Source organism: Mauremys reevesii, linkage group 27 (genome assembly GCF_016161935.1).
Source record: "Mauremys reevesii isolate NIE-2019 linkage group 27, ASM1616193v1, whole genome shotgun sequence".
NCBI lineage: Eukaryota > Metazoa > Chordata > Testudines > Geoemydidae > Mauremys > Mauremys reevesii.
Window position 1 is genome coordinate 6,507,594 of NC_052649.1, and position 20,128 is coordinate 6,527,721.

The following is a 20,128-nucleotide window of genomic DNA, read 5'->3' on the forward strand; positions in this document are numbered from 1 at the left end:
CTGTTGAGTGCGTGAAACTTTGTAGACAAATACATCCACCGTTTCCCTGTTCTGAGCAGCATACAAACTGAACCCAAGCCCTAGAGTGAATAAGTGGTCTCTTGGTAAAATTAATGGCAGATTAAATTTAGATGAAATAAAAGGAAATGCTACTTCGCATGGAATATAATCAGCCTGTGGCAGTCACAATTCCAGGAAGCTAGTGGCAAACTGGATTTTATCCACGACTGCATGGTAACATCTGAAGTGCTACGGTGGGGCCTGAGGGGGTCATGACAGTTCTCCATCCATGAGCCCCTTAATGCTAGGAGTAGCTTGTGGATATGAGGTGAATTTTATTTCCTTTAAAAGCATCCGATATTGGTCACTGCCCGAGGCCAGAAATTTAATGGAGTAATGGCCTAATAGCAAATCTTACGTTTCCTAAACCTACTTTCAGATAAACGTGATCGGTTGCATGTTTAATTCTAATCTTTGCATGAGGCCCTGAGAGTCTCCTCATTAAAGTCGGTCTCTAAACTCAAGCTGGCAGCTGCTGGTGATCGTTAATAAAAACAGTGATTAATTACATCAGACCTTGAGATTTCATCGCACAGTTGTGAGACCTTGAGTTGCCAGTCTGCACGCTGGAGTTTCGCAGCTGATCTGCAGTGGCATGGAAATCAGCCTTCCTGAATACTTAGGCAGGGTGTTTTTTCTGCTGACTTGCCGGCGCAGGGATGGGAGGGAAGTGGTCGGTGTCAGACAGTAAACTCCAGGGGAGCTGGGGAGAAGGGAAGGGAAGAAGTGTAAACCCCGGACTCAAAGTTGCTGTGATCAGAGAGCACAATGGAGTTGGTGTGAATCAGAGGCTCGAACAATTAAGTTGCCACTGACGTGTTCTGAAAATTGTTTTGATAGTGTGAAGGGCTAATGAGGCGGCTGCACTGGGGGGGGGGGGGTGTTCGCTCGAGTGGTGGAGACGGCAAATTGGATGCAGACAGGCTACTGTCGTTTTGAATAAAGAAGGAACCTAGATATGGCTGCATAGTGTGATCCTGATTTTTTTTCTATAGGTTTCAAGGGATGTTGGAAAAATGGGCTGAGTCACAAGGCTTTGGGGGGCTCTTTTGATACCCTAGTCACAGAGCACGGCTGTGAGGTGCTGTCCGTCTTTATAGTGGCTCTCTGCAATTAGCACGGCCCTTGCAAAGCCCGTTGCCATTCTTCGCCATGCTCTGGATGGCCTCGGGCACACACACCAGTAACATAGCCAGAATGCAGTAAATTGGGGAGCTGCCCTAAGGCTGGCAGGGATTGTGTGTCACACAGCATGTTCTGTCCAAATTGTTCTGCCCCTAGGAAAGGAGAGGGAGGGAGCTACCTTAGGGCAGGAGCAGCAGGCTGCATGGCTCAGACAACACAGGGCTTTGGAGAAAGGCTCTTGTGGGCAGTGAGGTTAAATGCCAGAAAAGAGTTCTGGACCCCGTCATTGTGCTAGATCCGTGATACTCAGCCGCAAGTGGCTCTTTAATGTGTCTCCTCTTTGCAGCACATATTAAACCCCTGTGTGAGTTCATTATTAGCCAATCAGGATGTTTTACTGTGCTATTAACCAACTGCAGTTGCTAAAATAATCCTCCTAGGTCAGTCATTTTGCTGTGAGAAAATATACAATATAGATCAATAGTAAGTAATGAATTCACACTGCTATGGCTCTTTTGGGTAATGTTGATCATTAATTTGGCTCCTGACCCACTGAGGTCTGAGTATCTGTGTGCTGCATGGTCCTGAATGAGCACACGGGATCGAAACCCCCACTCACATGTCCGTGTTTGGCTCCAAATTGCAGTTTGGGTTCAGTTTCCTAACGTACTCCGGGCCCGCTGCTGACCCAGGACTATTAGGAAGAGGCTGATGCCTTGTCAGCTTTGATTGGCAGCAGGAGGAAGTCAGGGTGTGAAGGAAGGGGAGGAGGGGAGCCTGTCCTTCAGCAGTGCTGCTGTTGAGTCACCCCCGTGTGACTGAGTAATCCCAAGTGCATTGTTTTAAAACAGCCCTCGGACCAAGAGTGAATTCTCAAGCTGAGAATCCCTTGTCTGTCTTCCTGCTGCCCTAAATGTTGCCTGGTGTCTAGCGAAAGAAGCTCCAGACATCAAGTGGCTTAAAGGTCACTGCTCTCCTGCTCGTGGGGGAGGACACGCGCAGCTTTGGGTTTCGATTAACCTCTTCTTGTAACACCAAATACTTGATTACTGTTAAGGCGCCTGACTGTAATGCCCCACGTCTCCTGGGAGCATCTGGTTCAGTGACGGAAAGTCTCACTGGGTAGGGGAGGGAGAGTCACCGGTGGAAACTGAGCCTTGTGGTAAGGAGTGTGTCATCGCTAGAGCTCTGACAGCAATTCGTCTGAGCTCTGGGATGGTGACCCCTGACGGAGGGGCTGGGTTGGAGAAACAAGGGGCCTGTCTGCATCCGGATCTGAGCAAAAATCTGAACTGGGAAGGGGGAAGTGAAGCCCATCAGACAAATCCACCTTTGATTAATGTCAGGCCTACTCCATGAGGAGGCTTCACCCTGTTCCGGGGTGGGAGAGAGAGCCGGTAATAAGGACTCGAAGAGTTGAGCGTAGTACAGTCAAATACACAGTGTGGTTCAGTTGGGACCTGACGGGGCTGGAATTGTGCAGCATGAAATGGGGAGGCGGGGTCCTCACATCGCTGAGTAGCCATCCCGGCTCTGGGGGAGTCTCGTTTGACTCCCAAAGAAGATACGTGTCCCTGGGTCAGAGCTGGCTGCAATACCAAGCTTTGGGTGTCTGAAAGGAAACCGTATGAGCTCTTCCTTGTTCCTTCTGGTGGGGTGGGGTGGGGGGTTGTGGCAGTTTGTGGGGAAGGGAAAAGCTGTTTCTGCAGAGGGGCACTCGGGTGGGGTACTGAAAACAACCCTGGGGTTAAATACAGCACAGGCTCACGCCTCCGCCTGTGCTGCTGGTATGTGGCCTGCCTGCCCTTCTGTCCCTCCCAGGCAGGGCTTTCATGAGATGAACCAGGATCAAGGGGTCTGAGGCGCTGGCCCTTCAGCAGCATTGTGGCGTGGAGCATGAAGCAGGATCACTGCTTCCCCTTCACAGCCCTTCCTCCTCCTGCTTGCAGAAGGAAATTCTGAGGTCAGGCTGCCAGCTGTGGGGGAGGATTTAGGCATAGCCTGGATGGCACCACTCTATGGGAAGGATTCTGCTACAGAAAGAAACTGTCTTTGCAATGGGCAATCCGCTACGCCGTGGGAGAGCACCCTCTGAGCGAGAAGGATTGGCGGTGCCCCATGGAAAGGATGTGCTCGGATTCCTAAGGGAAGCAGAGGTGAGAGGGCACCAAAATATTGTGTGGGGCACCAATAGACTTCTGCCCAGCCCTGCTCCCAGCTCACACTTCTGATAGGGCTGCTCTTTGGGGAGGCGGGGGGAAGGGTTTCTTCTGGGTTGCACTTCTACAAACATCTCAGCAACTGTTTCCCCCAGGCGTGGAGCCCCCTTCCTCAGCCAGTTCACATGCCCACCTCTTCAGGTGACAATCCAGCTGTTAATAGCGGAGTTCGTAGAGGATTTTGAGAGGCTGGTTCTATGGATAAGCCCCCACCCAAAACTTGTGTTAAAAGTAAAACTTTGTATTATCAGAATGGAGTCAAGAACCAGATTACTACCTGGCTTCTGCTCGGTGTCCCCGTCAGGCTCCCTTCTTCTGACCCTTTGACCGCACTCCTGTTCCTGTTCTTTTATTAGCTGTACCCCAAAATTAGTGGGTTTCTGAGGTCCTGTAGATCCTCCCCTTAGGTGGGGGGGGGTCCTTTAGCATTGGGCAGGCTTCCGCCCGGCCAGTTCCCAGAAACCCAATAGATACTTTGCTATTCACTATTCTCCTCTCTCCCTCCCTCCAGCCTTGTCTTTGTTCTCTCACTTCACAATCTTAGCTCTTTGGGACAGGCCCTAACACAGGGGTCAGCAACCTTTCGGAAGTGCTGTGCCGAGCCTTCATTTATTCGCTCTTATTTAAGGTTTTGCGTGCCAGTAATATATTTAAACATTTTTAGAAGGTCTCTTTCTATAAGTCTATAATATAGAACAAATCTATTGTTGTATGTAAAGTAAATAAGGTTTTTAAAATATTGAAGAAGCTTCATTTAAAATTAAATTAAAATGCAGAGCCCCCCGGCCCGGTGGCCAGGACCCCCGGGCAGTGTGAGTGCCACTGAAAATCAGCTCACGTGCTGAAGGTTGCCTTACCCCTGCCTTAGCATTTTGTGGGAGCTACCAGAAACAAATACATAATAGGACCCAGGCGGTAACTTTCAGAAGCATTGGTACAGACGCTAATTTGTCCTGAAAGACTTTAAAGAGAAGCTGCTTTCAAAGTTTGCTTTTAAAATCACGCCCCAAATTTTATAAGATTCCAGCACCAGGGGAAAGTGTATTCAGTAGATAATCTGTACCTGCCTTCTGGGGTGTTGAACATTAATTAACATTTGTAAAGTGGTGTGTAAGTGCTAATTATTGTTATGATCAAAAATGTAATTGCTGTGTGTTAACAAAATTACCTCTCTGCGATCCTGAGAGAGAGAGAGAGATCTGAGCTGTCTATGCTATGTCACTCTGGCAAAGAAACAGAGAAATCTGCAGTGTGGATTTCTCCCCTTTATTAGGGAGTACAGTGATGGTTACATTTAAAAACGTGTCTATTCTCTAGGGAATCCAGGACTTTTTTTTTTAACTTGTAAATCCTCTGTAGTTCATCTCTTTGAAAGGATCCAAGTCTAATAATCTCTTGAGGCAGTTTGTCTTCTGATACAGTATTTGGTGTAAAATCTGCAACTATCAAAGGAGGTGACTTGAGAATTAGATGTTAAAGCCATTTTATGAGCTGAGAAGACACATCGGTAATGGGAAGTCTAGAGAGTGAGAGGCAAAGAGTCTTCTTACTGCAAGACATGTAATTAACATGCAAACATGTGCTAATGGGAAGCTTATTACTTAAATCAGCAGAAGCCAGGCAGTCCAAGTGGATGCTGACATGGTAGGCCTGAAGTGTGGCTATGTGCAGTGCATAGGATATGACCTAATCACACACATCCCTGCAGTGTTTTGACACAGGTGTCTCTTTTGGGTCATAACATCTGTGTGTGTTAGCACGTCAGGCCTCAGAGGACAGATCTGCGTGAATTCTCTTCACCTTCATCTGATACTTGAAAAGTCTGTTGACAAGTTCGGGTTCTTGGGCCTACTCGCTGCTGACTAAAGGGAGGGGCTGGCGAGATCCCAGAGTAGTGTGGACAGGTGCTATGCAAGCCACTTTGCCAGTGTCTCTCAACCCTGACCTGCAGCGCTGTCTGCTCTTCCAGGCTTGGCCTTCTCAAACAGACGAACTGCCAATCTCACTGAATCCCAAGGTGTCTTTATGATGCAGATATTGATCTGCTGCTGGCTAAGGTGAGACCCATCCCCTTTCACTTGCAGTGTAACTACTATCTTTGAGTTCTTGGCATCTCTAGATGATACTTGGCACTGAGTAGTACAATACAAACACCGAGTAATTCTTGCAATACAGCGGTCTGAGGTAGGTATTGTGCCCCTTGTACAGATAAACTCTATCTCAGTTTCCCTAAGTGACTCACCCAGGGCCACGCAGTCAGTGGCGGAGCTGGGTTTTTATTATCAATATGCAGTAGCACTGAGGAGACCCAGTCGTGGACTGGAACCCTGTTGTGCCAAGCACTGTACAGACACAGAACAAAGAAGGTGTCTGTCCCAAGGAGCTTACGATTTAAGTCTGAGATGAAAAACAGGTGGATGGAGACAGAAGCGGGAGCACAAGGAGACGATAAACAATACTGATTGGAAGAACAGGCAGTGATCTCAGCTCACCAGTGACCCAACGGAGAGGTTTATGGAGGGATTTGCAGGAGGACAGTGAAGTAGGTTTGTGGATGCTGACAGTGAGGGGCAGCATGGAGGAAAGCAAGAAGGCACTTGTTTGAAAATCTGACAAGTGGGTGATAGAGGCTGCGGTTGGCCCATCGAAGGTAGGAGTCAATATCTCGATCAGAGAATGAAAGATGATGGGATAGGTCATTAAAGGCCTCGAAAATTAAGACGAGTACTTCATGTTTGATGCAGGAGCCTCCTGTCTCCCAAATTCCTGCTCAAATCACTAGAAACAATTTCTCATCAGAGAGGACAAAGTTGGCTAGTGAACTATCCCAGTGTACGGCCCGTGCCTGAAACACTAACTCTGAGGAGTAAGGGAAAAAAACCCCAACTCTCCTCCTTAAAGACGTTAATAATGTTACCGCTGCTTTTTGAATCAGAAAAGTGTCATAGGACATTCTAGCTTCCGGGTGCCTTTTCCGAGTCCTATCACTGCCCATGGAATTTCTCAAGGCAGCGAGTGCTGTTTCTCTTCTCTCTGCTGCTCTTTCTCAAACCCTGTCTTCTCTGGAAGTCGAGCATCACCCCTTGAGGAGCAGCACCATAAAACCAAGTGTCTCTCTTCCCCGATTGAGCTGACATCCTGCTACAAAAAGAGAGACTTCAGAGAATATATAAATATGTAATGGAGCACTCGGAAGCTCTCTAATTAATCTTTCACACAGAAGAGAGCTTGTGTAAAAAAACAAACAAACAAACAAAAACCCCTCTGGTATGCTGCTGTTCCCTCTCCAAACTCCATCCCTGTCTAATGGAACAGGCCTGTGTTGGGAGCACCCAGAAAAGAAATGCATCACATCAGACCTTATAATGAGCTTCTAAGATCACTTGCTTATCAGAATTCTGCAGTACCATAACCTGTGCTTAACCTGTGCTTTGGAATTCATCTCTTTAGAATTGCTTGGAAACAAGAAATCCTCTTTCCCTCAGGTCTGTTTCTAGCTGGGTTTAGGGCAAAATTTGACTTGCTCTTTGCATGTTGAAGGGCAAGAGAGAAGACTAGCGATAGTCCACGTGTTCTTAATCAGCGTGTTGGTCTTGCCGCAGGTCAAGTCTTAAAAAAAACAAACAACCTCCCCCCCCCCCCAAAGTAACAAGGTCTATTTTGGTTTTCTCTGGAAAGGCAGAGCTATTTTAGACAGAGCATGGTGTGGGAACCAGGAATGTCTGAACTCTTAGTTCTGGTTGTGTGTGATCTTGGGCAAGTTACTTCCCACCCCATATCCCCAGCTGTAAAAAAAAGGGGGTTCCGCTATTTATGCATCTGGCTGGGGGGCGGCGGCTGTGAGGAATTGATGGCTGATTTCAAAGTACTTGGAAGTTGCAGAGGACTGTAAGTGCAAAATGTTGTTCGAGCTGAGAACACAGTGACACTCTAACGTTGAGAACGGGGCACAGTGTACGTGTCAATATATTATTTAGCACCCACAGATGTCTTAACTTTTTTCAGTTAGAGATTCTTCCCCATCGCTCGTAGCAGTGGAAGGGCTTGTTATTACTGTTTATATAAAGTGACATCTCTCTTCTAAAGTGCTGCTATTGTCAGAAACGTGACTGTAAAAATGACTTGTAGGGCTCCATGTATGTTCCTTCTCTGGTCCTTCCTATCCTAGTGATCCACACAACTGGGGAATGTGGTGAAGCACCCTCAGTGTTAGAGAGCATGGTGGCTTCTTGCGTATATGGACAGGAAAAAACACATTTGAACCATGTTAAGGTTACTGTGCAAACTGCACCTCTGAGCCTTCCTGGTCTCATCAAGTGCACCTGCTCTCAGGCCTTGAGCCATCACCTGGCTCGGGGTGGTATCACATGATTCTCCCACTCTCAGACCAGGCTCTGGATTGCAGGCCCTGCTATTAACTGGGATGGCCTCAGAATATTGCACTTGGGGCATGTCTATCCTAGAAACTCTCCACTGCCAGGAGCCCGGCTGGGAGCAGGGAGCCAGTGGGGAGCCAGACGAGCATAGCCCAGCTGGGAGCAGGGAGCCAGTGGGGAGCGGGGAGCCGGCTGGGCGTAGCCCAGCGGGGAGCCATGAAATTGACAAGAATGGCAGCCAACAGCTGATAAGTAACCCACAGTGTCTACACAGACACGGCGTCGCCCGAACGACACCAACATAAGCCCTACGCATCTCGTGGCAGTGGAGTTATTCTATCGGTGCAGCAGGGCACTTGCTCCCGCCGATGTAAGGCTCTAGTGTGGACGCTGACGTAATTAGGTCGACGTAAGCAGTGACCTGACTCTCTGGTGTAGACCAAGTCATAGGCTCAGGCCCTGCAGTCTTTTCCCTCTGCGAGCAATGGCTGTGGTTAGTGCGGTGACCAGAAAGCCTCCTTGTGGCAAAAAGTAAATTAGAACAAAAGCATTTGAGAGAAAACATCAAGTTTACCCCAAGGCTGGCTATTCCCTGGACATGGGAGGGCCCAGCTGCTTCAGACTCCCTCTGCCTACTCTCTCTGGCAGCCTGTCTCTATACGTAGCTGTTGACAAGTGACTCCCCTTAAAAAGGACTTTAAAACTCTTTTCTCTTGCTCTCCAGTCTCCTAGCTCGGGTAAAACCAGACTTGCAGCTTCCTTGGAGACAGGCTCGTGGAAGCTAACAGCGTGTGCCGTGGTCTTGTGCCTGCGCACAGGGGTGTTCTTATCATTGCTTTCTGTCTGCTCTTCCCACAGCTCCCTATCAAGCTGGATCATTACAGTCCCACAGGAAATTCTAAACACCCACTGTGGTGTGACAGGAACGATCCCGCTGACCAGTCATATCCAGCATTCATGACTTACTGCATCTCAGTATTTTTTAGGAAGCAGTATCCCGGTACCTGGCAGGGTTAAACCCGGTTCTTTATGTGATTGCAACATGGTATTTTCCTGTTGACCACAGACAAGGAAAAAATTGGTCGAGTGCAACAGGTCACAAGTGCGTTTAAACCAGCTATTGTAGGGCAGCCTAATGCCTTCCTGCTCAAACTCGCTCCACTCATAGGTCTGTTCTAAATGCCCAGCACCGCCAGCTTTCTCTGGGTGTGAAAATGCAGCTGTTCTCTCTCTCTCTCTCTCTCTCCTTTAGTCTACGTGCAGCAATAAAGATGCTGCAGTCAGAGCTTGGCTGTCAGGGTAGTCAATACAGGAGGCAGAATAAAATGCACCTCACTATGCAGTTCTAACAGGAGTTTTGAAAAAAGCATTTGTGTAGTCAGCAGCTCTGACTCAGGCGCACAGGGAGCGGCTCCGCTGTATGACTTAAACACAGGCCGCGCGTCTGTCAATGGGATGGGCAGCCAATGGCGCAAAGTAAGGTGAATATCCAAGAGCCGTGTGCAAGGGTTAGCCCTTGGGGACCATCCATCCCCCCCTAGACTGACTTGTTCCACCACAGCTGGGTGGCTTGAGAGTGTTCCTGGAATCCTGTATTAAAGGACCCCTTGCCCATTTCTCTGCCTCTGCAAAAACATCTCATGTGCGTCTTTCCCCAAGGCCATGCCACCCTGATCGCCTCGGTGGCAAAGGCTAAGATTCTGCAGTCAAAGCAGCAAGGAGGCCAGCTTTGTGTGCCGGCAAAGCGTGCTCTGAAGCAGGAGAGCATGGACAGATTTAGTTTGGAGTGAAATTGCACTTAGTGACCACTGGGACTCTTTCAGCCAGACCCTTTTGTGGCACATCCTCACTCCCCTGAAGCGAGTGTGAATGTGGGGCGTGGCAGAAAGCTGAGGGAGGCAAAAGAGGTTCCTGCTCATGTTGACAGGCTCGGAGGACAAGTGTGAAACGGGGCAGGAAAAATAACCCAAACGCTTCCTGCTGATGACACAAGAGCTCTCGTAACATTGGCCTCTCCTGCCAGGTATTGCTTATAGCTGGGGGAATTAATTCTGTTGAATTGGGGGTGGAGATGATTTTCAAAGGTGAAGAAGGGGGTGAGGCAGCTGGCTTCTGTGTGGGCTGAATGTATTGGAGGGGCCAGTCTCGTAGCTTGGGATCCTTTGGGGCTGCAAGGCAGTTAATAAGCATTGGCTCAGCTAGTAAAGCAAACCAAGCATCCCTTTAAGTGTCTAAAGGTCTCCTCCATCTTCCCCGCAGGTGATACGGTGACGAGCTCACAGATGCTGCCCCGATCGCTGCTGGACGTTGTCGTTTCAGCCGAGGATGAACAAGCCCAGAGACTCGCAGCATGACCTGGAGCAGAGCCTCCCAGCCATTGCGTCCATGAGCACCTCCCTCTCGCAGAGCCAAGGCTTCTCCCCGCACTGTTACTTCCCGCCGGAGAAGAGGAAAGCCATCTCGGACGTCAGGAGGACTTTCTGCCTCTTTGTCACCTTCGACCTGCTGTTTGTCTCTCTGCTGTGGATAATTGAGCTGAATGTGAGTCCTGGGTCCTTTTTGGTGGGGAAGCAGTGACTGAATCTCTCCTGTTGCTTTTGGGATGCCGTCCACCCATTTTAACAGCCCCATTCTGAAACCCTGGGGCCAGGTCCTCAGCTGATTGCCAGGGCACTGCACCACTTCCCGCCAGCTGTTACAAACAGAGATCCTCATCCATTCCCTGGGCTTGGCACTGGGCACATGGTGACTGTGACAGGATCCCCAGGGTGCAGCCTGCGACTGTGGGACCGCTATCCCCCTGAACTCTTTCCAGCCTGGGTTGCGTTTCACAATGCCTTGCTAGTGACCAGCAGCAACCCCTCCAGGCGCTGGGATCACTCAGCACAACCGCAGATGGAGACCCAACACCCTGCTAGATTGCATGACTGCGCCCAGAGCCACTCATGAATCACACAGGAAAAGGCACCAGCCAGATCCACCCCAGCTCCCAGCCTTGCACCTCAGGAATATACCATCCTGCACTGCTCAAGACGAGCAGTGCAAATTTATTAATTGGTTCACCACTTCATCAATGGAAAGTGGATATACACCCGCCTTCCCAAAACCTGAGCAGGCTTGCCACACACTTCATACAAACTCACCGGTAAAGATAAACAGTAAAACAAATGTATTGACTACAAAAGATAGATTTTAAGTGATAGGCAAAAAGTCAGTCAGTTACCAAAAGAAAAGAAAATCTAAGCACACAGTCTAAACCCTCAACCCCATTACGCTGGGTAACATCTAGATTAAGCAGTTTTTCTCATCCCACTGGATGTTGCAGTTCATAGTACACAGATTTTACCCTTGAAATCTGGGCCAGTCTCCTCTGCTTAAGTCTTCTTAGTGTCTTTGTTGCTTGCAGCATGGGTGGGGGCAGGAGAAAGGCGAAGAATGGGCCTGCTGTTGTATTTTAGTCCCATGTGCCCTTGGGAATCCAGGCATGTCTGGGGGGGCATTGCTGAGTCTCCAGGCAAGGGTGAGCAGTTCCCCTGGTGTGGTCTCGTGCAGGTGAGTCATTGAATTGCAGCTCCCTTGCTGGACAATGGCTCCCCGCTCGGGCGTTGGTTACTTTCCTTGCTGTTGCCTCTGGGGAGCTAAGATCTGGCTGATTTCCCCAACTTACAGCATGTTTTAGTGACAACCATACGTGGTTTATATGCTTTATATGCAAGATCACAATTGTATATAAATGAGAAACGTGGGGGGCGTTACAGGGCGCTCCCTTGCTTGTGATATGAATAAGTGGTCAGAAAAGCAGCATCTCAACAGCATGGTGCTACCATCCCAGCTGGAAACGAGTCTGTTTTGAGATCCTGTGGATACCTGTATTGCTCAGTCTGAGCATTGGGTCTGTTCTGCCCAAGCTCCTCTCCTGTGTCCCCCTTAGTAAAGGGGAACTGATGGGCTTTTTGCTGGCCACTGCCTGTGTCTTGGGTTGTGTTGTTCCCTGCCCTCTGCCAGGTGATGGCGATGTCACATTTTGCAGGGAGAGACTTCTTGCTTACACATTTGCGATTGGGCTTTGAAGCTGCATGTGCTGCTGTTCTATCTGTTATGGTTGGAGCAGAAAGGAGATGATCGGAGCTGCATCTCCAATTCTACGTGCAGCCCTCACCGGCCTGGCCTTATTTATTATGACTGGATCCCTGAGGACATATCAGCTATTATCTTCATGTCCTGTTTACCTCGTTCAGAGTCTGCACTTAACAGTTTATCTTAGTCCGCAGTTCAGTTCACGCCACCCCCCAGAAATGATGTGAGTAGGACTGAGGGTCTGTCTAGGAACCACAGCAGCAAGGAAATTAACAGCCAGTGTTCCATTAGGGCCAATGGGTTACAGTAGAAACCCCTTGTGGGACCTGTCCTCTTGTGAATTCCCTTGACTCTGTGGGATTTCCCTCTTCCAGGGCTGGTGGGAGGGGAAGGAGGGATCACTTGTATTTTGATTTGCAACGTGACTCCTGGAAATAAAACTAGTGTCCAAGGTACCAAATTATATTTCATGCTCCAGTTTTGCTCACAGCTATGTTAGCTCGTGAGTTGCCCTGAACTGAGACTGGTAACCTATGGGCCTTGCGCCCAGAAGCTGTGTGTTTGAAAATGTTAAGAAGGCTCATTTGCACTGCTGTGAAAAGTACCAGGTTTGTGCAGTGACTCATGCTTCTAAAACACTCAAATGGTTCTCGCTCGCTTGTTGCAATATTGGCAACTCCTTCAGTTCTCATTAAGTGCACCAGTCACCTGCAAACTTGAATTGTCCAAGCACGTTCATTTCTGAGTTAAAGAACTCCCCAAACAGTCTCTTTTGTCTGTTCAGGGCAGCGATGTTTGTTTAAACTTTCATTTTTTCCAAGAAATTTAGCCCAAAGCCCTCATCCCTTTCCTCCGGGGGTGAGAGCTCTTGTCAAATTCAGTCGTGGAATGAATTTTTAAGCTGCAGCTCTGTGAAGCCTGCTGGATTGCCAGCCCTGGAGACCGAACTCCTCTCGCCACAGAACAGATACAGCATGACAGCAGCAGTGCAGAACCACTGCTCTCCTCCAGTGTGCCCCAGCCCTGATCTATGGGGAATGCTTTTTGATGGCTGCCTAGTCAGTCCTTGGCTTCTCCTCCAGCAAAGGAGTACGCGTTACAGCCGCGGCTCTTCTGATGCGAATGGCTGTCCGCTAAGGACGAAGACCCACCAACTGGTTTCTCATAGACCATGAAACAGCTGTCAGATTGTAACAACTTCCAGTCCAGCTGGGCTGTATTCCACCCAATAGCCTGAAGGTGAAAGGCTGGTTCCAATTACCTGAACCATCCAGTCCCTCATAAGCCACAGTTCCAAGCCTCTAAAAATAGGGTTTGTGGTACAAAAATCCCACTGGCAGGCCCTTAACTATGCTCTGAAGCAGAGTTATTTTGACACAATAGATGCTAGACCCTTAATAGCATTCCTATACAGAATGAATAGGCTTCCTTTTTTCCCGTCTGCCTCGAGCCACAGCGCATTTACCTGGGAGTTGACTGAATGCCTGTTAAGAGAGATCGTCCGAGGACAGATCTGAAGTAGTCTTGAAGAGATCTTGTATGGAATAACTTGTAAAAGAACAGGAATATTTATGTAGACAACACTCTGTGGAAGCAACATCAATCACACAACCTTGTGAGTTCTTTCTTCGTCAATGGTCCTTTAAGAAAACCAGTTATTTTTTTCAATTCCATTCAGAGCACACTTCCAATAACTGGATCCAAAAAGCAACACAGAGTCCTATGGCACCTTATAGACTAACAGATGTATTGGAGCATAAGCTTTTGTGGGTGAATACCCACTTTGTCAGAGGCGTGTCTGGATCCGAAAAGAGAATGTTTGTTTGAAATCCTACGGGTCAACGTGGCTGCGTATTCCGTGGGCGTGGGATTGCAAGGGGTCCTTGGTTAGCATCAGGAACCAAGTGGAAAAAAGACACAAAAACAGTTTTCTTAAGGAAGCTTGTTTTCAGTGTGAGGTTTTTTTGTTTGTTTGTTTTTGTTTTGTTTTTTTAAACCAGTGGGTGTTTTTTCAATACTTTCTGGTACTCAAGCCTTTTCTTAATGCATTTACATGCTGCTTCTGCTCTGTTACTTGGGTGTGAAACAGACAGTGAAATGGACGTGAAGTGGGGTGTTGCATACATTCATGGCTAAACATTTGCTGATGAGTCCACTGATGCATTGAGCAGACAGCCCTGATACCTAACTTGAGCTGACTAATGTTTAAACAGAACTATCTGATTTGTATCCTCTTTAGTTTATCTCTGCACTCAACATCTCTCTGTTTCCATTCTCTCTAACCCTCAGACCAACAATGGCATTCAGAAGAACTTGGAGATCGAAATCATTGAGTACCGGTTTAAAACCTCATTCTTTGATATATTTGTAAGTATGCTAAACCGCCAAAGGGAAAGACATTTCGCTCTAAGATAGCGGCAGGGTGGCTTATTGGATAGGGCACGGGTTTCTGTGCCTAGCTCTGCACTGACCTGCTGAGGGACCTTGGGCTGTTCCCCTCCCACCTCTTGTCTTGACTATTTAGATAGTCCGTGCCCTGAAGATCTTGCTCTGTCTGTGTGGCACCCTGCATGTTTGGCATGAGTGTAATGGAAATAGTAATGACTCTGTCCTTATCTGTGCCTTTTTTGTTTTTTAAAGGTCTTGGCTTTTTTCCGGTTTTCGGTGTTACTTCTGGGCTATGCACTCTTAAAACTGCGCCACTGGTGGGTCATCGCGGTAAGGAATCCATTTCCTGTTGTTGATGTATTGGACTTTTTCTTTCTTTAAACTGAAGCTGGCATGTAGATTTGTGTAACTGTCTTCCCTTTTCCAGTTCACTACGCTGGTGTCCAGTGCCTTCCTCATCGTGAAGGTCATCCTCTCGGAGGTCAGTTGCTCTCAAGGGCTCTAATGGGAGATTTTGTTTTGTCTCATGCGGTGACTTCCCAGCTTGTGTAAACTCCCTGTGGCTTTCTTTTCCTCCCCCAGCTGCTAGTCAAGGGGGCCTTTGGGTACGTACTTCCCATCGTCTCTTTCGTTATCGCCTGGCTTGAAACGTGGTTCCTGGATTTTAAAGTCCTATCTCAGGAGGCGGAAGAGGAACGATGTAAGTCACTTTCCTTCTTTGCAGCTGGAGCAAACAAACCGCTGGGGCTTTGGCAGCAGCTTGTTGCCAGGTGGTGTGTGGGAAGGGGAACCAGGATTAGAAGTTATCTCCAGGCAGGTTGTGGGGATCAATTGCCTCGTCTGACTTGATTATGGTATAGAAATGCCTTTCCAGGGAGACAATACCAGCTGCTAAAAGGACCCTTACCGTAAAGGGGAGAGGCAGAATGAGAGCCAGTGGTTGGAAGTTTAAAGTCAGGCCAATTCAAATTAGAAATAAGGCCTTAATATTTAACAGTGAGAGCGATTAGCCACTGGCACAATCTCCCAAGGGGAGAGTTGGATTCTCCATCTTTTAAAGTCAAGCCCGTGTGCCCGTCTGGAAGTGATGCTTTAGCCAAACCCCTGTTGCTGGGATCAGCACAGGGGAGACTGGCTGAAATTCTCCAGCCGAGGTTATATGGCAGCTCAGACTGGATGATCGAATGGGCCCTTCTGGCCTCAAACGCTAGGACTTTTTCCAAGGTGCTGAGCACCCACAGGTCCTATGGACGCGAGTGGGGGTGGAGGGTGCTGACCCTGACTGAAAATCAGGCCCATGTACTCAGCCCAGGGTCCCACTCTGACCTGTAGCTCTCCAAAGGAGCTTCTCATCTCACTCTTGTCTTCCCAACGGGTAGGGGTAGTGTGAGAGTGTGAGTGAGTGACGGCGTCTAAACCAGGAAGAATTTGTCGAGTGAGACTTGATCGCAAATGCATCGATGGGCTGGGAAAAACCAGAGAACGTTTGGGTCTTGTGAGGAGGTTTTAAGATGAAAAATGAGCAAGTGTTTAATGCCTCTATTGGATTAAGAGCGTGTTCTGGATTGCTTCGAGGGAAAGTTCTTATTTAATTAGGCGCTTAATCACCTTTGGATTTGACAGGCAAAAGAGTCCATTGATCTCCGTGCACATAAAGTGCTGTGTCTCACATGAAAAGTGAGGGAAGAGGGACTGAACGCTCCCTCCAGGCTGGGCTGTGTCCCCCAGAGACCGCCTGGGTCCCAGTACAGAGCTGTGTTCCAAGCGTCAGTTAACTGGGGTAGTTTGACCTGGAGGAATGTTAAGAGTAAACTCTGGCTTCTGTAGAGAGTGACTCTGTGTGTCCCTTGGTTCCCTAGGGTACTTGGCAGCGCAGGCCGCAGCCTTCCGGGGCCCTCTGCTCTATTCCGGGGCCCTCTCGGACGGGCAGTTCTATTCCCCTCCGGAGTCCTTGGCAGGTGACAAATGTTTTTGCCTCTTCTTGGGATGCAGTGACCTTTTGTATGTGGGTTGAGTTGCTTTCTCAGCTTGTTCCGCTTGCAGGATCCCCTGGGTTTCCTTTTCCCTGTTGTTGCCTCTCAAAGTTCCTCGCTGAGCTTTGCCTAATTAGACCGACCTTTTGAGCAGTGTTACAACACAGTGCCACGAAATCCCCTTTGCTTCCAGTGCCAGGGGAAGGTTATGTTGTGTATCTGCTTTTGTGCCCAGCTGTGGGGTCGGAAAAAGATTGTCAGGAGGTGGAGAAGTAGCCACTTACTTTGCATTTGATGCCTGACTTTTCAGTGCTACCAAAATCCATTCTCAGCTGTGTTTTAAACCAAAGCTCCAGGCCTCAGGACACAGGGTTTGAAATGCACAGTCGGAGGTTGCTCTGGGAAGAACAAAGGCCTCACCCTGGACACCCAAAGAGCTAGTGTGAGCTGCACAGCTTGCTGCAGAAAAGGGTGTTCCCCTGGTGGCTTTGGTGCGTTTTCGGAGGGGACTGCATTGAGGCTGGGGGACTGGAGCATTTCCCATTGTAACCACTGTCGCTGTTCCTGTAAGAACACACAGACTAGCCTGCATGAATCTGTGCATCTGGAGGGTGAAGTGGGGCGGGAGGGAGGGCCCCCTCCCCTCTTCATAAAATCATACCAGCAGGATCTCTAGCTGCCTCCCAACTCTGTACCTTTCTTTAGGATCGGACGACGAGTCTGATGAAGAAGGTGTGGGGAGGAAAGTGTTAACAGCCCAGGTAAATGGAGCAGCGGTGATCTTGCCATTTTAGAGACCCACTTTTGCCACCGTTAGTTCCGAGCATCTCTGTGTCTGGCTCTGATGGCTGCTTAATGCATGTGGCCATGAGGGTTTGTAATCAGCTAATTACTCCAGCATGTACCACCAGGGTGCTGAATAAATCGAGGGGTGAAAGGGGACAGAATCTTTCTTCTTCTTCTCTCAGAACTGAAGGTCAGGAAATATGTTACTTGCTGCCAAGAAACAGGGGCAAATCATTCCCTTAGCTGAGCGATGTTGCTCATGTGCTCTAGGAAAAGCTGCTCTGACTCAGTATCCAGTCACCCCTCGTTACTGAGAATCATTCGCTCATGTGCAGCATCACTTACTTTGCCCTTCACCCCCGTCCTGTAGTTGGCTTTTAAAGGCGTCTGTGGCTCTGACAGCAGCTCGTCTCCTTCCTGCTCCCTCCAGTTTCCTTTGCTCTTACTGGTTACATGGTGACTTTGCTGAAGGAGGAAGGGGGGTATTGACTCCACTATCTTGTCAAATTCCAGCTTGGGTAACAGCCTTCTACCTCCCTAACGTCCCACTGTAGTTTCACTTGGACACACGATTCTTCACATCCTTTCCAAAACAGCTGTGCAGCTAAGCCGCTGCTGGTTCACCCCAGAGGTGGCTGCAGCTCAGTGGGAGGAGAAGTGATCTCATTGTGGCTTGTACCATTTCATCTGGCAAAAACGGCGGGGGACTCTCGGGATGAAGGGCATCGCAACTGTGGAGAGACGCAGCTAGGCCTGCTACGTGCAACACGCTCGCCTCTGCCACCCGAGTGAAAGGAGGATCTGTAGCAGGCACAGTAGTGGAAAGTCCCTTCCTCTGTTGCCCAACCACTAGGAGGCGAACTCACTCATTCGCACACCCAGGCTTGTGACTAAAGGGAGCAGTAAATAGATTGCATTTCCTCCTAGGAGAAGGGATACGTCCAACAAGGCAAAGAAGCAATGGAGGTTGTGGATCAAATCCTAGCCCAGGAGGAGAACTGGAAATTCGAAAAAAACAATGCAAGTATCACCCCTCTTTGCCGCTGAAAGCACGAAGGGGTTAGCACAGACCACAAAACGACGTGGCTTTCAGAACCTGGTTACGCCACGAAAAATTAACAAGCATTACAATGACATGATTGAATTAGGAATCTTATTCCAGTTCAGTTAAATGTAAATCGCCTCTTATTTAATTAGGCGTTCAATTACCTTCGTGTTTGACAGGAGAGGGAACCCATCAGTCTTTCCACAGGCAGGTGGAGGAGCGTGGTTAGCCTTTAATTGCAGTTATGGTGTGGAACTGCGGTTGACCGAATGGGAAAGGATCAAAGGCGTTGGTTGGTAAAACAAGGGAGTGAGTGGTGCCATTTTGAAAAACATCATGCCCCGCATTAAGGGAGCTGTCACATGCAATAGACTCCTTCCCTTTGCTACGCATCCAGCTACAGATTCATCCCATTTCTGTGCCTTGTCACGCTTATGCCACTGCGTGTTGCATTCTGTTTGCAGCCATCGATACATGTGGATTTTTGGAAGTGTGTTAAAATTCAGCTGGAGGCAGTCTTCACTTCCTGTCCTAAACTTGCTGCAGAGTGTCGAGCTGTACTTTTAAAAGGTCCCGCCATGGAGGGGGTTGCGTTTTAGTGCTGACTCTAGTGATGGCAGCAGGACTGCCGTTCTGCAGCCTGGCTAGTGACACAAGTCTAAAATGTGCTTGGAGATCCTGGGGTGAAAGGTGCTACAGGCGCGTGAAGTATTGTGCATGTGAAGTGTGACTTGACTGTCTCTTGTACAGGAGTTTGGCGATGTTGTTTACACCATTGAAATTCCTTTCCACGGCAAGACCTTTATTTTAAAGGTAAGGACCTATGGCCTCCACCTCCTTGCTTGGTAAGTTGCAGCTTTGTTGTAGGGGCATAACCCACGTGCAGTAACTGCTTAATGCCCCAGCACAGCTGGTCACTCATGCTCTTCTGTGGCTACAGCAGTACAGGTCAAACTGCAACGCATGTGGCATTGTAAGGCCCGTTCTGCTGGTTGGAGGGACTTTCATTAATACAACTCTGCTGCGTTCTTACACTGAGCTCTGTTCTACTGCCCGGGTAACACCCAGGCTTGCCATCCAAAACTAGACCAGTCCAACCCCCCACAAATACACTGGCATCCAATGGCAGATAGATGGACCAGGTGACCAAAGCATCCTGTTCCAACCTCAACTTCCAGGACTACAGTAAGATAGTGACTGACTGTCCAGCAAGATCAGGATTGATCCCACTTCAGGTACAATCTGGCATTAACAGATGTTAGGCAGTGACTCATTGTAGTGGCTTGGCTATAAGCAATCTCTTAGTGAAGGCCCATTGCCGTGGCGACCTTGTCTTTGTGCCAGTACGTACGTTGCAAGAACTGCACAGGAAAAGGCTCTTAATGAACGGAGATCTGGGTGACCCCATGTTACTGCATTATCCCTCTGCCTCTAAAGACCTACCCGAGGCTGCCGATGAATGCGAGTGTTTCGTTTTTGCTGATGCACTTAGTAGCCTTCCATGAGCCTCCTGAAACAGCTGTCTGCTTCGGTAGACGCTGGAGTAGCCCAGGGGTGGAATAGCAGGGGTGGTTCTGCTCAGGATGGAGGTACGCTATTCCTGTCTGCACTGTCTGGCTGCAGCCAGTAGTTCTGCGATCGCTTCTCATGAGCGCTTGTTTCACTCCATTGTTGTCCCTAATGATCTTTATCTTGTGCTGTTGAATACACGCCCCAGGGAAGGCAACTGGGCCAAACTGTTAACTGTCTGGTCCTTTTCTCAGGCCTTCCTGCAGTGTCCTGCTGAAACAGTCTACCAGGAGGTGATTCTCCAACCTGAGAGGATGATCCTGTGGAATAAAACGGTGGCAGCTTGCCAGGCAAGTGCTTTGTGACGATGGCATTTTAATAACCCTTTGGGGCTGGAACTTCCCAGCACAGAGCCTACTGCATGCAGTGCCTGGCCCTGCAGGAGCTGGGTTGGCTGCATTTGTAATCCCGATGCATTGCTCATCCAGGCAGTGTGAACGTGCCGAAGTAGCTAGTTGCACCAAGAGCCGATCTGTCTGAAAGCCCCAGGGCGTGGGCCGAGGAGCAGAG

General features: G+C 48.8%; 1 protein-coding gene across 5 annotated transcripts in view; it reads left to right on the forward strand.

Annotated features, from left to right (window-relative positions):
* STARD3 (StAR related lipid transfer domain containing 3) overlaps positions 1–20,128 on the forward strand; it is a 32,592-nt gene that overhangs the window by 5,363 nt on the left and 7,101 nt on the right. The window contains exons 1-11 of one of the 5 annotated variants that reach the window (XM_039516807.1): positions 3,113–3,341; positions 10,040–10,321; positions 14,147–14,224; positions 14,498–14,575; positions 14,673–14,726; positions 14,828–14,945; positions 16,105–16,203; positions 16,924–16,979; positions 17,932–18,024; positions 18,800–18,862; positions 19,813–19,908. In XM_039516807.1, coding sequence (XP_039372741.1) covers positions 10,106–10,321; positions 14,147–14,224; positions 14,498–14,575; positions 14,673–14,726; positions 14,828–14,945; positions 16,105–16,203; positions 16,924–16,979; positions 17,932–18,024; positions 18,800–18,862; positions 19,813–19,908 — 951 coding nt within the window. In that variant the 5' untranslated portion in view covers positions 3,113–3,341; positions 10,040–10,105. Of the gene's footprint in view, positions 1–3,112; positions 3,342–5,439; positions 5,462–9,673; positions 9,804–10,039; positions 10,322–14,146; positions 14,225–14,497; positions 14,576–14,672; positions 14,727–14,827; positions 14,946–16,104; positions 16,204–16,923; positions 16,980–17,931; positions 18,025–18,799; positions 18,863–19,812; positions 19,909–20,128 lie in introns of those variants that run through there. The other 4 variants (XM_039516809.1, XM_039516808.1, XM_039516806.1 and 1 more) reach the window with 4 other exon arrangements.